Source organism: Monodelphis domestica, chromosome 4 (genome assembly GCF_027887165.1).
Source record: "Monodelphis domestica isolate mMonDom1 chromosome 4, mMonDom1.pri, whole genome shotgun sequence".
Taxonomy (NCBI): domain Eukaryota; kingdom Metazoa; phylum Chordata; class Mammalia; order Didelphimorphia; family Didelphidae; genus Monodelphis; species Monodelphis domestica.
The window spans coordinates 366744156-366767892 of NC_077230.1; the positions used below are offsets into that span (position 1 = coordinate 366744156).

At 41.8% G+C, this 23737-nt stretch overlaps 1 protein-coding gene and 1 non-coding gene across 2 annotated transcripts; both read right to left on the reverse strand.

Annotated features, from left to right (window-relative positions):
* Positions 1–5126: 5126 nt before the first annotated feature.
* PABPC4 (poly(A) binding protein cytoplasmic 4) lies at positions 5127–23718 on the reverse strand. The gene is made up of 15 exons (XM_001365232.4): positions 22434–23718; positions 19182–19375; positions 17837–17952; positions 16424–16563; positions 15709–15803; positions 15061–15198; positions 14414–14509; positions 11613–11885; positions 10986–11073; positions 10225–10344; positions 7225–7352; positions 6868–6961; positions 6620–6750; positions 5850–5949; positions 5127–5494 (listed from the first exon to the last, which is right to left on the reverse strand). The coding sequence occupies exons 1-14, from the start codon at positions 22624–22626 to the stop codon at positions 5863–5865; spliced, it is 1893 nt and encodes a 630-aa protein (XP_001365269.1). The 5' UTR covers positions 22627–23718; the 3' UTR covers positions 5127–5494; positions 5850–5862.
* Positions 13284–13418, reverse strand: LOC130454200 (small nucleolar RNA SNORA55). The gene has a single exon (XR_008911873.1). It is a non-coding gene; the product is annotated as a small nucleolar RNA SNORA55 (small nucleolar RNA).
* Positions 23719–23737: the final 19 nt, after the last annotated feature.

Genomic DNA, 23737 nt, shown 5'->3' on the forward strand with positions numbered 1-23737 from the left:
GTTTAGGGTTAGCTCCTACGTGGAGAGAGACCCCAAGTTCATCCCTGTTCTCCACCCCCACCCAAATTTCAGATTTAGCTCGTCTCAGGCTGAACAACAGACCCTAAGGCAAATAATAATCTCAGTTAAGGGGGCTAAGCAAATGCTAAATTAGAAGTTTTCCCCATTATATCAGGTCCTTCCCAAGAAGACCTACACCAGGGCAGGGACTATCCTTTTAGAGTCTATTGTCACTCCCTGATACCAGCCTCTGGCCAAAGTCTCTTTCCCAAGCCTGCTTGTAATTAGTCCGCTAGTTTAAACACTCCCATTTCCTTGTAACCATGGTAACGTCAGTCGCATTTTCTATCCCCCGGTTTCCCAAAAGGTATATAAATTTCCCAAACTCGTTTGTCCCTCGGAGTCATCATCTAGCGCGGTGTCACCGCCAGGGATAATGTCCCCAGAGACCCAGGGTGTAAACTCTGTAAAAGTTTTGGTGCCAGGCCCTAAGTAAAGGGCCAAATATTGGACTTAAGCCTTTCCTGATTAAAGACTTGGTTTTTCTGACTACTTTGGTAGTTCTGTGTTATTTCCAGGCTAACATTTATTAGAAAGGATTTCTTTTCCCAAGTGTGGGGAGAAGAGTTGATGGGAGGGGAAAAGCTTAATGTTTGAAAAAAGATATAATAGTATAAGGAGTGACAAAGCTTAGACTGTGGTAAAGCTGATATTAGTGAATATTAAAGTCAATAAAAGATTTTTGTATTCCCTTTTTGATACATGAGAGGAAGGAGGAGAGCCAAAGAAGGGATGGGACACTACTCCTTACTAAAGGTGGATGGATCAGTAACTGGAACATCCTTTGGAGTGTCTCCAACTTGCCATTCCCTGTACCAGTAGAACCTTGTGCTAGGAAAAACTTCTTGGACCAGTTGAATCATCTTTCACCAGGTTGATTCATCCTTCATCTATCTTTATCTCCCTCAAGTGGTATAATCACTATTGAGTTGTATTCAGTCATGTAACAAGTATAATGAGACCTATATATAACAACTCAATCTGTGCCTTGAGAAATTCACTACTATAACTAATCATTCAATAATTAATTTCACACTAAACAGATCTGCAACTGATAGAAAGCTTGAATGGTGTAACACCGATTTGAGGGGTAGATTCCAAAAAGAATGTGATGAGCTAAAATATTAAGCTAAATCAAATATAATACATTGTTTTGTTTGTTAAAAAAATTACCTTCTGTCTTATAATCAATATTGGTTCTAAGGCAGTAAGGACTAGGCAATGGGGATTAAGTGACTTGCCCAGGGTCACACAGCTAGAAGTTTGAGGTCAGATTTGACACCCTGTGGGGGTCCAGCCTCCCACAGGGGATGGGGCCTTGGAGGTGGGACAGCCAACGGAATGATGAATGGGACACAACTTTTGTATTCAACCCGCAGCACAGGTTTCACAGAATAGACTGTTCCGCCTAGGCAGAGCTTGGCTTTATTTTATACCCACATGATCACACATCTACTTGGCACACAACTTCATTCTCAACACATAATTCCTGACACAATGTCTAAGGAAATATTCAACAAAAACATTGTTGCCAAGTGCAGGGTCAGAGGGTAGAATCAATATGACCCAGATTTAGGTTGGGGAATTCTGAGCAGATTTGCCATAAGTTTTAAGCCTAGAAAAGAGGGTCCTATCTAAGTGGGTACATGAGAATCCTTAGGTTTAATTTTGTGAATGGGATATCCTGGTGATATTCTGGGGGGACAGAGTAAGAGTATTAACCCTGCAAGCATGTTGCTCTCTTCTATTTTTCCTGGGGGAAAAATCATAGCAATTCCAATAAGGGGATGTTAATAAGTAAAGTCACTGGGAGGGGGGGGAGGGTTCAGTGGATGTTTCCATCCTTCCTAGAAGTGACTTTGTGACTTCCTGGTTTCCATGAGTGACTCCTGGCACTATCCAGCTGCCCCCATATGACATTTAATACACAAATAAAAGGTTTATATTATTTAGGGTAAAAAAATCAATGTCACAAATACAATAGTTTAGACAACAAAGTTAGATATCTACTTGTCAAAACGTAATGGCTGTAGGGACTACATAGATGGAAACTGAAAACTTCTAACTCTAGAATTCTGATTGGTTTCCCTGAAAACGATCTATGAATTCACATTCTATGAGTCCACAGTATGAAATAATTTTAAAATATTAAAAAATGTCAGTCTTGGACTGAATGGAAGCATAGCTTCAAGGAAGGGCCCCGGTGTCTGCTGACCTTGTTGGACCATACTGGAAATACTTTGGGTGCCGTAATTTGAGAAGGCCAGTGATAAGCTGCAAATCATACAAACCAGAAGATAATTTGAAAAAAATTTGAAGAAACTAGGGAGGTTTAAGCTGGAGATTTCAGGGAGGCCTGATAAGCCGAGTTCAAGCACTTGCATGACTATCACACATGCACTTTGAAGAAAGAATAGCTATATTTTGCCTGACCCTAAAAGACAGAACAAGGAATCAATGGGTGAAAGTCAACCATTTAAAGCTTGATGTCAGAAAAGAAGACATGTATAACTATGAATTTCTTGTCCAGTAATGGGTTAAGAGTGGCTATCCTTGAAGTCCTTTCATGGCTAGTTATGTGCTAAGATGAAAACTGTTCTCAAAGCTTTCTAATGGGGCACTATTTCATTTAAGTCCCAAAGTTTCAGGGCTTCACTGAATTATGTTGCTTTAGGGGTGGCATCAGAATAATGGTTGTCACTTCACAATTACAAGTTAGAAGGGACCTCAGAAGTCCTGTACTCCAAATCTTTGCTGAATAAAAAATCCCCTTGTTTCACATGCCAGACAAGTGGTCACCTAGCCATAGCTTCAAGATTTCTGCCAAGGGAGAAGTCATTAACTCCAAAGAGGGTTCATATTTCAAACCCCCGCCCTGGACAGTTGGAACCCTCAAACCCATGTCTCAGTTCACAATATGTATATATGAATTAAAAAATCTCCAAACTCTAAAAGTATTAAGAGGCTTAAAGTTATGTTCACAAGTATACAGCCTACATGAGGCTGGCAAACTATGGACAAAGATGGGCTACAGTAGAAAGTGACTGGTCGCTGTGGAGTCCAAAAGCTACCAGTCACTATAAGGTGGGTGTACTGAGACTGAGAATTCCTGTATCTTTTCTCCAGAAAATTTGCAAATTTCTGGGAATGCATTTGGTTTTGGATTTTGGACACCACCAGGGATTGCTGGCTGTAGACACCCAAGTCCCAGAAGAATCCCGTTTTGGTGCTTCTGGAGGTTATGGTCTCTCCAAACATGGTTTGTGGACAGAGTTCAACCTGTCCTTGTAGAATATCCATTATCAAAAATGGTTCATTCATTTGAGGTGTAAAGATTAAAATTTATGGAATATGGGGAGACTGAGGCAGGTAGAAATTAGTTTCTCTCTGCAAGGAGTATTATATTTTTTAGAGGTTTACTAAAGGTTAAAGATTAAGAATATACAAGTAAGAAACGTGCCTAGGCCAGAGGCCTAGACAAAATAACCTCACATCATGGAAGAGACGCCTCTGCTCCAAAGTCCAAAGGTCCAAAAAAAACCAAGCCCCCTTCAAAAGCCTTTGAATCCACTTAAATACCTTCTCGATCTCGGCCCAGGTGAGATTACAAGGCATTCTGGGGAAGTGGAGCAAAGGCTCATGGGGATTGTAGTCCTGTATTCGAGTCTATTTTTCACAGAGGTGAATGCCCAAGTGGAATTCTTCCACTGGTCAAATTGAATAATTGTTACAACTACTGTAATAATGTATTTGGCACGTTAAGTATATTGATTCACAACCTAATACACCCCAGAATTTCTAGGATTCTTTGCTCCTTAATTTTCAAGCATTTATTCCCCAATTGACAAAATGGTCAAGGGATACATGTAACAGGAAATTTCCAGAGAAAGAATGCCAAGCTATTAATGACCACATGATGTGAACACTCTAAAAATTAAGAGAAATGCAAATTGAAACTTAGGGGATAGCTAGGTGGATTGAGAGCCAGGCATAGAGGTCCTGGATTTAAACCTGGTCTCAAGGCCCTTGTGTGATCCTAAACAAGTCACAACTCCCCTGAACTCTTCTGCCTTTGTAACAATCATCTAGATCCTAAGGCAGAAGGTAAATATAAAAAAATGTGAAATATACCACCTTGCAGCCATCAGATTAGGAATGACAAAAATGGAAAACCATAACTGTACTAGTTCACTCTTAAAAGCAATTTGCAAACATTCCCAAAAACTGCATACCCTTTGACCTAACCACTATTATCGAGATCAAAGTATTAGACTCTAAGATGCCTTTCATCTGGATGACAATGTGATAGAATACTATGGACATTAGCAGCACTGAAAGAATTTGACAAGAAACCTAATTTCATCCTAGGGGCTTCCAGTCTCATCCTCTCCAAGATAAATCACTGGGCTAGTCTTTTGTAATGCTGCTTTTAAAGACTGGACTACATCCAATGTAATAAACTTCAATAGTGTCAAGGAACCATAGTGATTCTCATTCTATAATCCTAAATTGGAAACAGGGAGAAGGGGCAAGAGCCTTGCTCACTGGAACTTGTTTTAAGAAATTTAAAATTATTCAGAAAAAGATTCAGTATTTGGGGAAGCTATATAGAGCTGTTTGAATAATGATGCAAAAGAAATGTCACTCCTTAAATCAAAATCAATTTCTTTCTGCCTCCTCTAAATTTCCCATGCAAACATCCAAGTCCTGTCTTGGCTTGAGACTTGGTCCAAAATTATTCACTGTACACAGTTAAAGCCAACAGAAATAGTTCCTATTTATTATAAAGAGCTGTGGGTTCTAGTATGACAGCTAAAGTGTGACAGGATCATATTTTAACATGACAATTTAACATCAACTCAAAACAGGCCTCTTCATTAGCTAGGAAATAGTAAGCTGCTTGAAAAACCAGAACAAACAAGGGGCAACCAAATATCAAAGCTGTCCCATTGAGATTTATCCATGTTCCTGAGATTCCTTCCAGTGAAAACTTGGACTTGTTTTTGAAAGAAATAAAATAAACTTCAGGGGAGTCTGGAAACATGGGGACAAAAACAAAGAGGCAATTTATGAAGGTTTTACTTCTTTATTGAGAAACACTTTTCCAGACTCTGTAAATTGGATATTTCAAATAAAACCAATTCCTGATAAAACCAAAACAAAACAGTCAGAAAAGCTTTTTTAGAAGAGAAAAATTAAATTAAATTAAAGGTTAACAGGATCCAGGCTACACACAAGAAACCTGTGAAATTTGACCACTGAAAAGCTTTAGGCTTTTGAAGAATTGACCTTTCAAATTGATTTTTCCCAAAGAAAAAACATACAGAATGGCAGCAGCTTCTTCTGCCATCTATTGTCCAGTCTGTAGTACAGTGAAGAAGTCTCCACATGCTCAGTGAACATCTATGAAGGGGCTGTGAAGCTTCAGAGTATCCTGTAAAGATAAGAAAATGGGCATTACTTAGATACAACAATTACTCCACAGATGAAGTCACAAAACATTTCCTAAATCTTAACATGAACCCTTGGGTCACATCAGCCTAGCAGGATGCAGTCAATGTCTTATTTTACTGCACAGTAAGGCATCATCCCTTTGAAGGCCTCAAAGCAATCAAGTTATCAGAGCTCATATACTCCCCCCAACTAACCCCACCCCATGACAAGATTCAGCTAAGACCCAAGAATCAGAAAGAAAGAGGAGGTAAAGATGCTGGCATGAGTTCTAGTTGGGGACCTATAGGATTCCAATGCACTTTTTAATTGTTAGTGAATTGTGTAAATCAATTTACCAGTTTTTCTGGTCTAAGAGGTAGCAGCAACCACAGCCACCTTCTGAGCAGCTTCCTTCTTGGCGTGATGAGCTTGTAATACTGCTACGGCTTCCTCCACCTGGACCATTATCAATTATTCATTCATTTAACAAACATATTTAAGTATTCTATGTACAAGACAGCGAGGGAAAATAATGCCCTTTACTTTTAGCAATAACAATTTATCTACCTCAGCAGTTCCTTAGAATAGGCCCAGATAACGAGATTCAATAATGAATGAGCTTATTAATTCAACATAATGAATTCCAAACCAGGAAAGCAATGAGGTTGGGAAATGAGGGCCAAGTGACCCCTCTAAGTTGCTGAGGGGTCACATAGAACCTCTCAATCCAGTGAGTCACCTAGCTGTCTCAACCAAGATTTAGTATTAATTCACAGCAGCACCTGTTATGCACAGGTTCCTGTAACCTCAAAGATACAAAATGAACAAATTCTACTCCTAACCTGAGGGAAAAGCCCCAACTGTATAGGGGAGTGTTTTGTTTCCTGGAGGTCTAACACCTGAAATGGACAATTAGGATTCCTGGGTTAAGGAGTTAACTTACTTGGTGCTGTTATTTCCACTCCTATGTTCATAGTCTTAAGGATTTCTATCAAATCTTAACTTTACAGATGGGAAAATTGAGTGGAGTACAGGGTTGATAAACAAAGGGATCTTCATTAATTACACCAGGTTACTTCTCATCATGCCTTTCACTAATGTTCCTTCCATGGAATTGAGCACTTACCTTTGAACGGAGGGATTCTGGAGACTCCAGCATGTGCAGCAGTTCTGAATTATCTATCTCTAGCAGCATACCTGTGATCTTCCCCGCTAAATTATTGTGCATGGTTTGAATCAATGGGAACAAGCGCTCTCCTACCAAAGAAATTAAAATAAATTTAGGGTCAGCCTGGCTACTACAATGGCTTGCTTCCTCACTGTAAGAGAGCAGGTTGTGCTGATGGGTCCCAAAGGGACACCTAAGTCACTCACCTAGCATCTGTTTCTGTTCCTGGGGAGGAGCAGCAGCCAGCATGGAAGCTGTCAAGGGCTCCTGGCCTTGCACATGGACTGCTGGTTGAGGTGTCTGCGGGTCAGAATAAGAGGTTCAGTAAAGTAGCGGGAAAACTGCAAACAACAAATGAACCCAGGGAGCAACCAAAGCAGGTATTGTCAATTATGTATGCCTCCCAAACCTTGAAAAACTCCCTGTACAAGGACATCAAGTTTAAGTTCCTCTGTCAGGTCAGGCCTCTAAACCTCTATTCCTTTTCAAAACTCAGCAGAAATCAAATAGCTAACTCATCCCTCATGCCCAACTTAACTTCAGTACAGAGATTCCCCCATTACCTGCAAAGGCTGGATGGCTGGATGGGGGCTTCGGACATTTGCAGCATATTTGTAAGGAGGGACGGCTCGAGGTGCAGGGGTAGCTACAGAGGGTCTAGGAGATAAATTTTGCACAGCAGTGGGCACCCCTAAATAGAAAACACCCAAGAAAAACTCTTAGCAAAGAACCAAGAAACTCCAATTACTACCATAAAGACCTGTAGCTGAGCTGTCAACTACCCTATGATGAGGATCACCTCAATCTTTTGTTAACTCAATTACAGGTAAGTATCATGGAGAAAGATCTATTACCCTCAGCATAAAAGAAAACTTAACTAGACTTCTTATGAGTCAATTACTTTGGGTATGAATTTATTCAGCCATACATACCTATTTTTAGCTCTATTTCAGAAGACCCCAGCTCAATACTGAACACTGAAAAAGCAAGGCTTTGAGCAGCTAAACTGATGTAAGTCTTGAGTCTTATAAAGCACGTGGAAGTATATGAATTTCATCTCTTCTTCAGTGAAGAGAAGGGATGGGGGTGGGTGGGAGGGTTTTGGAGAAGCAAGAAAATTAACAGAAAATTATAGGCCTTAAGCCCCTAGACCTAAGAAGGGACCCAGGCGGAAAGGCTATGAACTTCCATTCCCTTTAGAGAGGAAAATTGAGGAAATTTAGGTCAGGAGCAAAGTATCCTTTCTTAGGGAAGACCTAAAAGCAATTTTTAAAACCTTGTACAAAATGTAAGCAGCCAAAATTAGAAGGAAAACAAGAAACTGCTAGGCATTTCTCAGATAATGGCTTCTAAACCAAATTATTGGAAGAAAAAAAACCTATTCCCTAGTTGATAAATGAGCAAAGAATATGAACGGGCAGTTTTCAGAAGAAATCAGAGCTATCAATAGTCATGTGGAAAAAACAGATACACTGGTTAGTGGAGTTGTAATTGAGTTTAATCATTTGAGAAGTGTACACTCTGGGATAGCTAGATGACTCCATGGGATTGAGAGCCAGACCTGGGGTTAGGAGGACCTGGGCAAATCAACTAATCCATTTGCCTAGTCCTTGCCCAATCCAGTTTTAGAATTGAAAAGACAAAGGGTTTAAAAACTGTAAACCTCAAAATTCCTTAGACTTATAAATGTTGGAAATTTCACCATTGGGATATTTCATACTTGGAAAATTTCTTACTGATAGTCTATTGGAATGGGAACTCCATTGGCATGGGAGGTTCCTTCTCTTCCCTTCTTAAGATTACTTTAGGACAGAAACCCTTTGCTGAACAATGGAAAAGGACTTTGACCTATGCTTAAGCATAGAACAGGAATTTCTTTGAGTCTTGATTGATTTAGAATTGATACAATGGAGATACTTGGAATAAATCTCCACCCTATTCAGTCCTAATAGGATTGAGTAAGGGCTGCAGCCTAGATCAAAATTTAATTATTCCAATCTCTACCATACTCAAGTTAACAGGATTTAGAAAGGGCTGTAGCAAAGGAGTATAGATTTAATCATTGGAAAATATGACCTTCAACAGACATGTGCAAAAAGCCAGAAACCTCTGGGCGGTCCTGGGTTAAGCGAGAGCCTCCATTGACAGGGAAATTGATGAAGAGTGATTGGTAGATGTGAGGACTGAGGGGAGGCAACTTGGATGGTGTCCTTAAAGATAGGAGGGTCTGGAGACTGAAGGGGGATTGAGTTTTTGGTCGGTGTTGTTCCTGGGCTCTGAGGAAGCTTGCTCTGAAGGAAGCTGAAGGTGGGGGCCTCTGAGACTGTTTCTCCATTTTGGACACGTGAGTAATAGGGACTGATCTCTTTTCTTTGCCCCAGCTATCTAAGGGCTTGGGCCTTTTGGCCCAGCCTAAACAGAAGGGGTATTTAAGCCCTATTCCCTTCTCTCCCCTTTCTCTCTCTCTATATATATCTCTAATTCCTTTCTTGCTCCTATTGTAATTAAACTCCAAAAAAGGCTGACGGCTGACTTGAGTTTTTCATTTAGGAATTACATAGCTGATTCCTTGGCGACCTTAAATTAATATATATCAGTCTTTTAAAGTGATTCCCTTGTAACATAACAAAGAAAAAAAACCCATAAAACAGAATACCCTTAACTCAGCAATACCTTTCCTTGGTCTGAATTCTAAAGAGAAAAAAGTCCAATTTATCAAAAAGTATTTGTAGAATATAGAATTAGAAATGGAAGGTGTGAAGATAGACAAGGGGGAATCAATCCTATTTTTAGCTAATCAAACCAGTATGACAGTTCACAAGTCAATTACTTAAGTGACAACTCCAAAGGCCAATGTCTTCCCCACCTCCTGCCCCCACTGGGGGCAGTGCTAGGCAAAATGAGACTACCATTGGATTCTGTTAAGGAGGAGTGATGGGAAGTGATGAGGGAAAAAAGGGTATAAAAAGAGACCAACATGGCCTAGCATTCATTCCCTTCCTGGCATTAGAGAGATTAGTTCTGGAGATCCCTGCCTTCTGTGTTGGCTATACTTTTCCACCTCTTTGTAAATGAGGCTGCTAAAAGTCATTTTGACTTAAGCTGTAACATTTTAAACTAGGAGACCACAATATTACTTTATAACTATTGTCATAAAGTAGATGGGAGATACCCATCAATTGGGGGAATAGCCGAAACTATTGTAGTATGATTGGGATGGAATACTATTGTGCTATAATGAAGGGGATAGCTTCAGAAAAACCTGATTTATATGAACTGATGCAGAGTGAAGTGAGCAGAATCAAAAGGACATTACATTATACATAATGCAATCTGAATGCAGATTAAAGCACATTATTAAATTTGTTTTAGAAAAAGAAAACAAGTCTTCCTTGGCAGGGCCTATGTGACAAGGACAGTGGTAAGAAGGCTAGGATTGAGATCAGGGCATTTGGACCTTGATACAAAATTGGGGAGGAGCAGTTGATGCCTTCTCTGACCAGATAATGAACCTAGGACCTTTATCTTCCATGAACATCATGACCCCACATTTGATGACTCACCCACTCTCTGAGGAGTAGTAGGGAGCCCTCGAGAAGCCTGGGTATTACTGGCTGGAGTCAGGTGTCGAAGAGCAGGGCGTGGCCCAGACTGACGAATGGTGTTTGGTACTCCTTGAAAGCCTAATGGGAAAAGTGCAAATATGGATCAAAACAAATTCCAAATAAAATAAAATAAAATATTGAAGCTGTGTTGGATACTGGGGAAATATATAAGGCAAAAAGAATCATGGAAAAAAATAGTCAATTTCAAAAAAACTGAACATTTTACATGTAATTGGGGTAAAGTCTTTAAGTCCTTCTGGTTTTCCCCCCCAAATCTTAACTATGCCTCTTGGTATACAACTTAATACTCATTAATCTAAAGATATGTTTACATGACTTCTTTCACTTTAAATCTTTAATTAATGTACCTTTACTTTATGACCTTTGTGAACAGAAACTTACAGGTAGAATCTAAATTGATGAATAAACAAAAGGAAAAAGGCCCAGGTTTAGTGGTTAAATGGCTTAATCCATGGCATATGAAATTTACAAACTTGGGGGATACGGAAGGAAGGATGACAAACTAAAAATATATTTGTCCCATTATACCTGAGAAATAACCCAGCTGGGATAATACAGTATCTCTCTGGGGTCCAAATGGACTATCAACCATCATAAATACCATTTGGGTTAATACTTGAGTGTTCCTGAAAACATTAGGATAAAAATTGCCTTCTTTACTCCCTCAGGACTAGATTTCAGTCAATCTCTCAACTTACCTTGAGGTCTTCCACCTTGTTGCCATCGGGGATTGGGTCTCATCTGGGCTATCTGATTGGGAGCATAATAAGGAGGTCTATTCTGAGCCTGATTAAAAACAAAAACAAACAAATCAACCTTTCACTGAATGTGTTTATTCCTCATTTACATTAGACAATCCTCTCCATTAGCACCAACCTTTTCTTAAAGCATACAATCTAATAGATACCTAGGAAAATACAGCTATGTTTTCTGAAATTTCTTCCCATACCACATTTGTGCAGCCTGGCATGACCACCTGTCCAATTCTCACAGGTCAAACATTAACCAGCAGCATTATAGCCAAACACTGTTTTGTTCAAATTATAACCTAGAGAATTATATACACCTATACAAATGTACAAATATGTGCCTCAAGAATTTGGGAATTTCACCCCCCGCCCCCAGTATCAAATCCCTATTATCACGACAGTTTTGAAGAAAAGATATGCCTATTGGCAGATGGGCAAGCCTCGTTTTGGTTCAGCCTGGCAGGACGTGCCAAAGCTCATATTTCGGTCTTTCCAAGCCCCATAGGATCCTCTATTTTGGCTTTCAACCCACCCTCCAGAAAGTGCCTTGCTATATAAACACAGATCTACAAATACCTGGGGCACTGCTGGCATGAAGTAGCCCCCAGGAGTTGGCTGAAACTGATTGATGATAGTGTTGGCAGGTAGGGCTCTCATTCCTGCAATACGCTGCATATACTGATTGGTTAGGTGAGCTTTCCTTTCTTCTTTCCTCTGTGCAAGTGCAACATACAAGGGCTTTGAGCCCACAATGCGCCCATTCATTTCTGTTACTGCTTTGGTTGCCTCATCAGGCGAAGAGAAGCAGACAAAGCCAAAGCCTTTACTTCGCCCATCCTCGAGCATCACCTAAAATGAAAGTGACATGTTAGCACAGCAGACAGAAGACCTAAGGAGAAGCTGAAATACAGCCCAGAAGCTTCTCCAGGTACCAAGCCCAAGAGCTTTTCACACCATATTATCAAACAAGATGTTTCCCCCTCTTCTGTCCCTAAAGACCACCAAACCAAGAATTCATCCCTTCTACCTTTCCCCATAACCTCCTTCCTGTGTTTTGCTTTCTAATAAAGCATGCCTTCTATTCAAGGAGCAGTCCTGGCCCACAGTAATGTTTCTATTTCCTTGTATGTGCAAGTAGAGATCCCATCCCAGTATCCTACTGCCAATGTTTTCACCTCAATAAGGCTTGACATGCCAAGAAAAACCTTTCAATTTGCAATTGTGTAAAGTGGAAGAGCAGATAAGGGATGGGACAGGCGGGTGGACAAAGGGGCTATTAAAAAGGAAAGCTCCAAAGGCTGCCCAATCAATATCAACTTTTTTGACTCTTGTGGCTGATCTCGAGGCAGATTACCCCCCCAAATCTGCCTGCTACTAATGAACTTCAAAGCTTCACTGGCTAGTCTAATCAGAATTGCATCCCCCCCCAACTCCCTATTCAAATATATCTATGCTTCTAAAATGTCCAAGGGTCATTCTAGGCTGCTGCTTTAAGTTCTACCAAAGGACAGGAGGACTCCAACCTGATTCAGCTGTCACTCACTCTCCAACAGGTCCATTTTCTGCACTCATGTTCTTGACATTTTCCAAAAAGTCCAAATGCATAGATCTACCAACTCCAATCCAGTGTATCATGGAGATTTTAATATCCACAATATTTGAGAGCTACCTTTATTTTTAGTATATGAAGTGAATAATCACTAATACAGTAAAGCTCATTCCCCCTCTTTATATAGGGGGCTAAAGGCCTCAGCCTGGGAGGCATGGGGGACTCCCCCCACTTAATGTGATTTTATTGTTTGTTTGGGGGGCTCTAAGGCTGCTGAGAACCAAGCAGAGGAACAAGCACATACATATGGGTCAGCAGTTGTTTGAGGTTTCAACCATGGTCACTAGATCTTGCAACATGTCCCCCTCAGATATAGCCCCCTACTATACAATGACTTTTTCTTTAAACCTTTAGTTAGCAGAGTTAAGGGCTTGCAATTAGAATTAAGTGACTTGTCCAAGGTCATACAGCTAGGGAATGTCTAAGGCCAGAATTGAAGGCAGGATCTATCTCTAGTTTTGGTTCTCTATCCAGTCATCTAGCTGCCTTTCCTTCCTCCTTTCTGTACATTTCTGTATATTTTCAAACTAGTCATGTGAAGGCCTGGGTGCCAGTGGAGATTACTTTCTCTTCCCCCCTCGACCTCAGAGGCCTACATGACACTGACACCTGCTGGCACTTCTATAAATGCAAGTCCCAAGTGTGGCAGAGTTGTAGAGACAAGCCCCAAAGTAAACAGAAGGTAACCTGTCTGGATTTCCTCTGCTTGTACTGTAGCACCACCTGTCCCCAGACAGGCACAAAGCAGCCAAGAATGGGAAAGATGCAGGTGCAGCTTCTTCGTGCCAGACCACTGATGCTTCTTGGCTATGTCGAGCACACTGGCTAGCATCCCTACAGTAGATTTTTCTTATCTAACACAAGGCATTTCTCACAAGTCAAAACCCCTGAAGGGCCATTTGGCTAGGGCATAACAGTTCATCCCAAGCCAATTTTGTATTGGGAGATGCCACTGACGAGATGGGGGTGTAGAGGGATTCGCCGGGGTCAGGGATCTGTAGCAGTCTTTCCTCCCTAAACCCAACACTACTAACATCCCCACCCCACCAGGAGTGGGGAAGAGCAACACTACCTAGTATATAATGAATACTAGAGTAGGCACTGCTGATGACTATATGAAGATGTTTAGGTGGAGACTAGATGAAATGATTCCCTTTCATGACAGAATGGAACAAATTCCTCCAGAAAGTGAAAGTGAAACCAAAGATTGGTCCATTTCCAAAAATGAAATCAAAAGCATTCTTGTTGCAAAGGTCTTGCTATATAGAAAATCACAATCCTAAGTTTCTTTCAGTTCAAGAAGTTATTTGAAAAGCAGTTGTCAGGATAAAGAAGACATCTGGGTTCAAATTGGTCCTCAGACCTTTCCTAGAAGACCCCAATTGCATAGCCCTTATCACTCTTCTGCCTTGGAGGGTAAAGGTTTAGAGACGGAAAAAAAAAATCATCTCTCCCTAAAACTCGAGCAATTGACTTCTGGGACATAGAATCTTAGGTTAAAGAGGACTTTAGTGATATATCTTGTTGCAATCAGTAGCTCAGACTTGCCTTTCTATAACCTCTACCATGGGGTCCTTGTTCTGATCCCTAAGGACAAGCAGTTTATTTGAGGTTAATGCTGAGGATAAAGGAAGTTTCATGATCCCTTAAAAAGAATAAAGGATTCCTTTTCAGTTAGGCTAGATGTCCTTCCTCGTTTCCACAAAGACATCTATTTAGCCTTCCTAATTGAAAACTACAAAAAAAAAAAAATCAAAAGAAACACTACCTTGGCACTGGTAATTGATCCAAAAGGAGAAAATTCCTTCCTTAATTTTTCATCATCAATGGTGTCATCCAAGTTCTTAATATAGAGATTCACCCCCTAAAAGAAACAGTATGGATAATAACTTGCAATCTGTACCACTAGAAGAGAGATATTGTCTATTATCCAGACCTAGAATATATGCAGTGGTTCTTCTGTGACTGCTCCCCATCACTGGAACACTTTGACCCTCCCCTGGCTTCTCTCCAAATCCTCACTAAAACGCCACACCTTTAATAGGAAAGCCTACCTAAATTCCAATGCCTTCTCTCTTAAATATTTTCCATTTATCCCATATACAGCTTGCTGTGTACTTGTTTTTATATTTTCTTTATTTAAGTTCCTTCAGGTTTCTTTTTGCATCTTAGGACTGAAGTGCTTGGCTGTGGGTTGCTCAATAACTAATGGATTAACAAACATGTAAATGAAAACATGAAAATGCAAAATACCTTTCATGTGAAAAATACATTGTATGACCATTACAGAGTCAATAATTAACTGAATACTGGAACCTAACATTGTACATTCTAAGTCTCAGTCCCCAAATAATTTCTTTTTTTTTTTTTTTGGAAGTCACTATCCAGAGGGTGCTAAATCTGATCCTTTCCTACCTGGTAGCGGCTGATTCTCTCTTGTTTTAGCTGCTCAAATTTCCGTTTTAATTCAGCCTGGCGTTCAACTTTTTTCTGTGCCCGGCCTACAAATACCATCTTTCCATTGATGTCTTTTCCATTCATTTCTTCAACTGCCTGGGTAAGAAAAGTCAAGTTGAGTTATACTCAAAGTTAATTATGGATCTGTTCTATGAACACTGCTTTGGGTACAAAACTGCTAAGTCAAAAAGTCTCTTCTTACAAATCCAATTACTGCAAACATCCAGAGCTAACATCAAAGTTTACAGCTTTTCTGTGATAAACTGACAATGACAAAACAGGAAGACCTCTCTGATCTGTTGGTAAAGGCCTATTCCTAAAACCAGACTGCCAGCCCCCCTTCCTTAGGTTAACCCTATGTGTTATGTGGGCACCTTTCTAATGCACTATTAGAATGCACTTGAATTACCTGTGCTGTCTTATCCCTAAACCATAATGTGAATTCCATGGGGGCAGGGACAGATCCAATTTAGATAAGTATCAGAACATGCTTATTCTATCATTTAGTCTGTTAACTTCTTTTTTAAAGACTAAAATAATGCTTTAGTGTCTTTTTACAATCCTTTCCACTTCTATCCTTTAAGAGGTTCCTACATGTGATCTCACCTTATTGGCATCTTCATGCTTCTCAAAACTCACAAAGCCAAAGCCTTTGGATTTTCCACTAGGATCAGTCATCACTTTGACACTAAGAGTTTTACCTGTTTTAAAAGATCAGAATTGCAGACAGTGAGACCAACATGATCATTACAAAGTCACTATCAAGCATTCATGGGGGGAAAAAAAGCACGATCCTTTTAATACAACTTTCCAAAGTGGAAATAAGTTTTTACAGATAGTGCACTGGCAAAAAAGCAAAATTGATGTAATTTAAATTTTGGCAAGGCCAAAGGAATGTCGGGGGGGACTGTAAAATTGGTACAAAATAGAAATGTTCTTAGAACATAGAAGTAGAATTCTATCACTGGGATTTTAAATACCACGAAAAAGGGAAAAAAGGCAAGAGTGCAAAAAAGTGAGTGGGTTATAATTTAACATAATATAGAAAGTGATGAGAATTATGTAAGGTAGTGGTGGTTATGGGACCATAAGAAACAATACAAAGAAAGACTTCTATGAAGTGACTGGCAAGATGAGCAGAACTGTTAAATTTCTACTGTAGGACATTATTTGAGTTATGTTTAGGTTTCTACAAAAAACGCACAGAAGATTTGATAAAGGTTTTTGGTGGGCCTTCTCTTTCCAATGAATTTGGTCCCTATCCTCAAAACCTCCTCAAAGAGAATTCCAGGACAGTCTGCTGCACCCCAATAACACTCACCATATTTGCTGAAAAGCTCCTTCAGTCTTCCATCATCCATATCATCACCAAAGTTTTTGATGTACACATTGGTGAATTCCTTAGCTTTGGCTCCCAGCTCTGCTTCCCGTTCTTTCCTTGACTTGAATCTACCAACAAACCTGGAAAGTGGACAAAGATGATTATTTTGCCAGTGGCAAGCAGGAACTCAATTCAGTGGGCCACTCCACCGCCAGGTACCAATCAACGTGTGCTGGCACAAGTCATCCAATGACGGGGCAAGCCTCAGCACCCCACCAACTTTCATACACAAAGGAGTACAAAAAGCCAGGCTCAAAAAAAATCACCAATGAACAACATGTCTGTTGCTGGACCTCAAACTTTTGGGTTTAGGGGTTGGTACCAACTAACCATGTCCTTGGCTCCCACCAGCCACCCAATCTCACCAAAGTGCCTAATCACAGAAAGGAAATCTTTTAAGGACCCCTAATATTCTCTTTTTCATGTCATAAACAGAGGTCCACAAACAGCAAGTGGCTCATCTGATGGTATGGGTGAGATTAGTATCACAGTAAGGATATTGTACCAAGTTTCCTGGCTCATTCGACTATACCATAACACCAGAGGCCAAGATTATTACCACGATGACACTTTAAGAAAATGTTCATACTTTTACACTTCTTAAATCTGTGGAAAACAACCTTTTGGGTGGGATGCTTGGCCCCATAGTTGTCAGTTTAACTTGTTGCCCTTCAATGTTTGCAAAGATGACATGGATGTTCTAAGTTACATCCCAGTTGAGACTTTCCCTTGAGCTGTCAAAGTGCCTGTCTTTCCTCCCTTCCCCCATACCCATCTTTTTCCTTTTACCAGATTGTCTCCAAGCTAAAAATGACCACTACAAAATGAGGTCTTTGCTTAGAAGACCAACTCCTACAATACAGGGACTGGTGAACACTTGATTTATTTATGTTTTGGTTAAAGTGGATTCATTGCAATTAGGCCAAAGCTCTTACCATGAATGGGCCAAGAGCTAGAATGTGAAGACACCTGAGCTTACAGAACAAGGTGTTATCTTTAATTAAAAACAACCCGTTTTAAATATACATTGTTTTAAAGTGACCCAAATGGTCCTAAAGATACCAAATTTCACCTGATTCAGAGTAAGCTCAGGGCCCTCAACTAGTCATCTCTCATTTTCAGGAGAGGAGAGGCCCACTGATCCCTGTAAGGGAGAGGTAGCAGGCTAAGGCTTGGGCAGGGAGCCCGCCTTGTGCAGGCCACAGCTTGGGCAGGGAGACTCACCAGCCCTGTAGTGGAGAGGTAGGAGGCCACGGTTTGAGCCGAGAGCACCAGTAGCCTTGTGTGTCCCTGTTAATATTGAGATGCACCACGGTTCATGCGATGGTTGTTGCTTCTGGCTGTGACACTCACACTTTTCGGTCGTTGAGAAGCATGCCGTTCATCTTCTCGATGGCCCTATCTGCAGCATCCTGGGTCTCAAAGTGCACAAATGCGTAGCCTTTAGAACCATTTTCATCACACACCACCTATAAAATACAGGAGCCAAATAAGTTATTGCCTTAATTCAATTTAACATTAAGTCCTCCAATAAAAAGGTAATTGTAGCTCCAGGACAAAAATCAAGAGTGATATGGAGGTGCACCCAGAGCATGAAAGAGTGGGAGTGTTGGATGAAGGCAGATGTTAGGCAACTTGATTAAGATGAGGGGAGACATGTAGACAAGCGCTACGTAACAAACCAAGTGTCTTTATCAGTGAAGAACTTGAATTTCATCCAGAAAGCAATTAGGAGACTTGGAGGGAATATATTTAAGAGTGGACTATCCCAGGGCTCTGTCAGAATATGAGTAGGCCATGTGAGACTACTTGAAGGAAGGAGATAAGTCAGAGGCAGAGAAATTCTAAAGCTTTTTCAACAGGGGAAAGAGGACCTGAGCTAGGGTAGTAGCTAGGGGTGAGAGGAGACAGGACCAGATATCAAAAAAGGTGTAGCTTATGTAGGAATGGTAAAGTATGTATGATCCTGAAGGAGGAATCAAAAACTGGAAATGTTTGTCATTTGTCAAAACAAAAATAAAAGTGAAGAACCAAAGGTAAATAAGTTTTTAGGGAGAAGGCCCATGGTAGGAGGGAGGCTTGGAAAGAAGAGCAATTTCCAGACTTGAGCTAGCAGTGCCTGGACCCATGAAAACCAATGTTCAATCATTTTTTTTTTAAAACCCTTACCTTCCAGGCAGAAAAGTGGTAAGGGCTAGGCAATGGGGGTCAAGTGACTTGCCTAGTGTCACACAGCTGGGAAGTGTCTGAGGACAGATTCAGATTTGAACCTAGGACCTCCTGTGTTTAGGCCTGGCTCTCAATCCACTGAGCTACCCAGCTACCCCCAATGTTCAATCATCTTGATGTGTTCCGGGCAGTCTGGGATTTCCTTGCCTTTAGGTTTAAGGTTCCCTAGAGTGCCCACTAAATACATGAAGTGCTTTAACCATAAAGTTCCCAAGAACACCCAATGCCCACTAAATACAGTGCTTTACCCTTCTAAAAAGTCACCTGACTGAGGACAATAGCCCAGATCTCACTTCCAGGTACACACTGTATGGAAACCAGACTTTGGAGATTTAAGAGTAGCGTTTCTCCAGCCTTTTGATCAAGTACATTTTACCTTTGGCTGGCTTTACAATTTTTTTTTTATTACACATGCCTCCACCCCCTTTAAATAAACATCAATTTTGCCATGGAAATAACCACTACTCACCTTGCAGGACAAGATGTTCCCAAATGCTGAAAAGGTGTCATAAAGTGCCTTGTTGTCTATGGACTTATCCAGGTTTTTAATGAAAACATTCCCAACTCCTGATTTCCTCAAGGAGGGATCCCGTTGAGACCACATGATACGGATTGGTTTGCCTTTAATGACATCAAAGTTCATGGTATCCAGGGCCCTTTCAGCTAGTGATGAAAAAAACAAACAAGGTACACTCAGTCTGTTTTGGATAGGGCAAGGAGTACCTAATTGCTAAAAGGAGTCCCTCAAGTTCCAAACTGTCAAAGGGTCCAGGACACAAAACAATCCCTGTCCTTTGCATTCTTATCCAGCTAAAGGTCTGAGCCCGAGGTCCTGCTTGTTTTCCCTTTCATGAATGAGATCAGACTATGGAACTCAACATGGATGAGGAAAGATGCTTCAGGATCCCCTTAAATTCCTGACACCTTTTTCAGGATTAAGCTCACTCCCTGAGAATAGCCAGCCACCTAGATGGCCTGAGAGTCAACAAATTTTGAGTTCAAATCCTGCGTTCCTAGCTGTATGACCCTGTGCAAGGTCCTCAACCTCAACCTGCTCCCTCATCTATAGAATGCTCAGATTGTCCTTAAAGCTCAAGCAAGATCCTATAGAAAAGCATTCAACAAATCCTAAAGTACTGTCAATGAAGTAGTTAATTCTTTATAGAAAACTCTCCTGTGACAAGGTCAAAACCTGGGGTTCTACCTCCCAACTAAATAAACTGGGGACTTCTAGATTCCACATTGACAATTTCTACTCATGTTATTAAACAAGGGGAAAAGATTTACTTTATTTTAAAAACAGCAAGTTTTATTTGTCAATTCATTGAGGTTTAATATAAAAACAAGATCTTATCCTTTCCTCCAAAATTACTGACATCTGCTAAGGAAACTTTCATTCTCTACCCAATGTTGGAAACCCCCACAGGTTCCATTTATGCTAGAGTGGGCTAGGAACAAATAGAAAACTGAGAATAAAAATGTGTGCAGGAGGAGGCAGAAATAGTCCTGAAGTGCTATTATACATTTGTTATTTAGTAATTAAAATCTTAGTATAAATGTGGGCAACTAATATAATTGACACCTCGGGGTTCGATTTCAACAATATGAATCAATGACTTTTGAAAAAACCTAAATTTCAAGAAGGCACTTCTAAAGACAACTCAAAGTGGGCAGCATTTATTTTTAGCAGGGAGAGGACCTGCAAAAGTATGCCTTGGCAAAGACACAAACCAATAGCTTATGTTATCTGCAACTGAACAGTACTTTTGTTCAAAGGTGACAATCTTGTAGCCAACACATGTACCAAAGACAGCATTATTATTTCCCCTAAAAAGGCCCCATTTAACCTCTTAGTACTGCTTCTCCCAATCTTTTGTGTTCATACTGGAAGTTCAAAAACACACTGTGCACACACAAAAAGCTGCTTCTCTCTACTGATTAGAGCCCTATCTGTGAAGGCAAAAGCCTAGGTTCTATTTCCACTGTCTTACTCTGACCTTGAATAAACAGCTCTCTCAGGCCCTCAGACTCCCAATTGGCTAACATGGGATATCAGTAACTGAAAACTTAGGGAGTGTCCTTTACTGTTGCCAAAAGTAGTCAATATGAATTTAGTTTTATTCTCAAGTTTTAAAAAAGTTGCTTAAACGACTTTGGTTTTGTATCATTGCTAACAGAACTTTTACACAATGTTAAGTAGGTCATCATGTCCAAAAGCTAGTGTTTATACAAAATTCTGGTGGCCATTCTCTCATGTGATGCCCACTAGTTGGGATTAAATATTCCCAAAGAAAGTTTAGATTGGGAAAATTAAGGTTTATGGGGAACCAGGCCAAGAGATGGGAAGTCCTAGATTCAAATCGTCACTTTACCTCCAATGCCTAGCCCTTATTCTTCTGCCATAGAACCAATACAGTATTGATTCTAAGAGGAAACACACACACACACACACACACACACAACTAAGACTTCTATAAACCAGTGAGTGACTAAGCTATAGATCCTGAAAGCAGTGCTGTTACCTACATTATATGCTTTCCCTCTCCCTAGGAGAGGCTCTAGCATTAATCATCCCATTCCTAGATACCCAGGGGGCAGACAAAACAGTCTTGTGCTTCAGGTGGACACTACCCAAGGAATTCTTTCTTGAAAGCCTTATTAAGACTTTCCAACTGATCTGTGGACTGGTCATTTTTATCTTAACTGGGTAAAACAACTGGCCATAACTACCAGTTAAGAACCACACTTCCCCAAAATTTATACCAAAAAACTAATTGTGTTCAATTGGTTACACATGTGCTCTGTGCCTGGGGGTTGCCAACTCAAGATGCAGATGGAGATTTTAATCAGCAAAATGGCTGCACCTTCTCTTACCCCCTCGGGGTTAGCTAATGGTCCGAGGTTCAAAATTACTGGTTACTTAATACTTTTAAATGCTCCTGATTTTATTTAGGACAATGTGGGATAGTTCAGCTTTGTTTAAACAGCACATGGATGAGAACCGTCTAAGTCCAGCCCTCCCTTCTTTGTATAATTGGCTATTACAGCCCTCAGAACAAAAATTTTCACAGGTCATATCACCTAGAAATTAGAGGGAACCCTCAAGAACTACCACCTTGCAGGACTGTAGCAGTGAGAATCAAATGAAATACTTTTAAAATGCTTTTACATAGCTACAGAAATGCTTATGGGATCCCACTCCTTTCCCCACCAGGATGCAAATAATGGAAAACTATTCATAACACAAGAAAGTGGAACTCAAGAGTGACTTACTTAAGGAGTAACCACTAGGGATGGGATTAAAGACTAAGGCCACCTACCAGTTATTGAACAAATTGTGAATCATTTCAGTTGTTTTTGGAGAAGCACCTTGGCAAAATAGAAAGTCCTGGGAGTAAGATGCCTGTGACTTGAGCCCCAGCTCAGGGGCAAACTGGCTGTGTGGCCATTGTCATGTCACTTAAATCTGAGCCTCATTAGCTTCCACTGTAACATGATACTGTTACTCATATTACCTACCTGGTAGGATTGTTTAAAGGAAGTTTTGCCAACTATAAAAAACATGAAATAAATACGAGCCCTTAAGAAATGCAGGCCTAACAAGAGTCAATAGCCTTAAATGCTCTGCACACTTGCAATACTGCTGGCCCAAGTGCGTCCTCGGAAGCCCAAACCAGCCCCCGAAGTGCAGCCTGAGGAGCCCGATCCCTATCATACTCACCATCAGCTGGTTGCTGAAAGTTGACATAGGCATATCCCAGGGAGCGCCTGGTAATCATGTCCCTGCAGACCCGAATGGACAGCACGGGTCCAGCAGGGCTGAACTTCTCGTACAGCATGGCTTCGGTGACATCTGAGTGCAAGTCACCGACATATAGGGAGGCCATGGGGTAACTGCTGGCAGCAGTGTTCATCTCCCCACCCCCCAACACCCCGAGCCCCGCCAGGAGGAACTCTTTCTGGAACCAAAGCAAGGGGAGAAAAAGACAAGACTTTTACGATTTTGGCCGAGGCCAAAATCTAGCCACAGACAAGGGGAAAGAGAAGTCTGAGCCAGCCAGTAAAGGTTGCGAAGCCTCAAGGAAACGTGGAGACGAAGCCCGGAGAATCACAGCCGCATGTTAGGGGAAACACAAGCGACACAGACAAGCACGACAAAAATGGGGCCGAAACCCACGGTTCAGCCTTCCGGCTTCAATTTAGAACCCCCAGAGAGGAGCCTTATTCCCTCTTGGGTGGTCCCCCAACTCGACAGCCCCCTTCAACGAGGCCTCGCAGGCGGGCGGTGGTAGCTGTCGCCTTCCCCGTGGGGGAATAGCAAGGGAAGCCGGCAGGGAAGCAGCAAACGCGGCGGCACGCGGGGGAGAAGCCACGTGGGGGAGCGCGGCGGCCGCGGACGTGGGGAGGGAAAGCACAAGGAGGGAGGGAGGCGACCGGCACACGGTTCAAGGACACGTGGGGGCCGGGAACAGGAGCGAGAGCAACAGGGGGAGGAGGAACACGGAGGCCGAGGCGGGCCACGTGGGGGACCAGCCGGAGAGGGGAGAAAACGGGGGGAGGGGGCAAACACGTGGGAGACGGAACGAACACGCGGTACCGAGCACGGAGACGGAAGACAGACACGCGGGGGCCTGACACGCAGACGAGTAGGCGGAGCGGGGCAAAGGTCTCTCTCGGCGCCGGGAGGTCTCAAGCCAAGCCCCCGATCCGCGGACGGTCTCTCCGCGCGTCCGTTCTTCGTTGTTCACTTGGAGCTTGAGGTTTTTTTAGGTTCTTTTTTTTTTGTCTTTTGGGGGGGGGGTTAGGGGGTGGGAAGCCGGGGAGCACAGAGCAAAGGGGCAGGAGCGGAGAGAGAGACAGCCTCGAGGCCGCCGCGCCCCATTTATACCCCCGCCCCGGGAGCGCCGCCGGTCAAAGGGCACGGCGCGCCCCGGGCGGCGCCGTCCGGCCCGCCCCGGCCCAGCCCAGCGCAGCGCAGCGCGGCGCGGCGCAACGCTGCGCGGCGCTACGCGGCCCCGGGGGCGC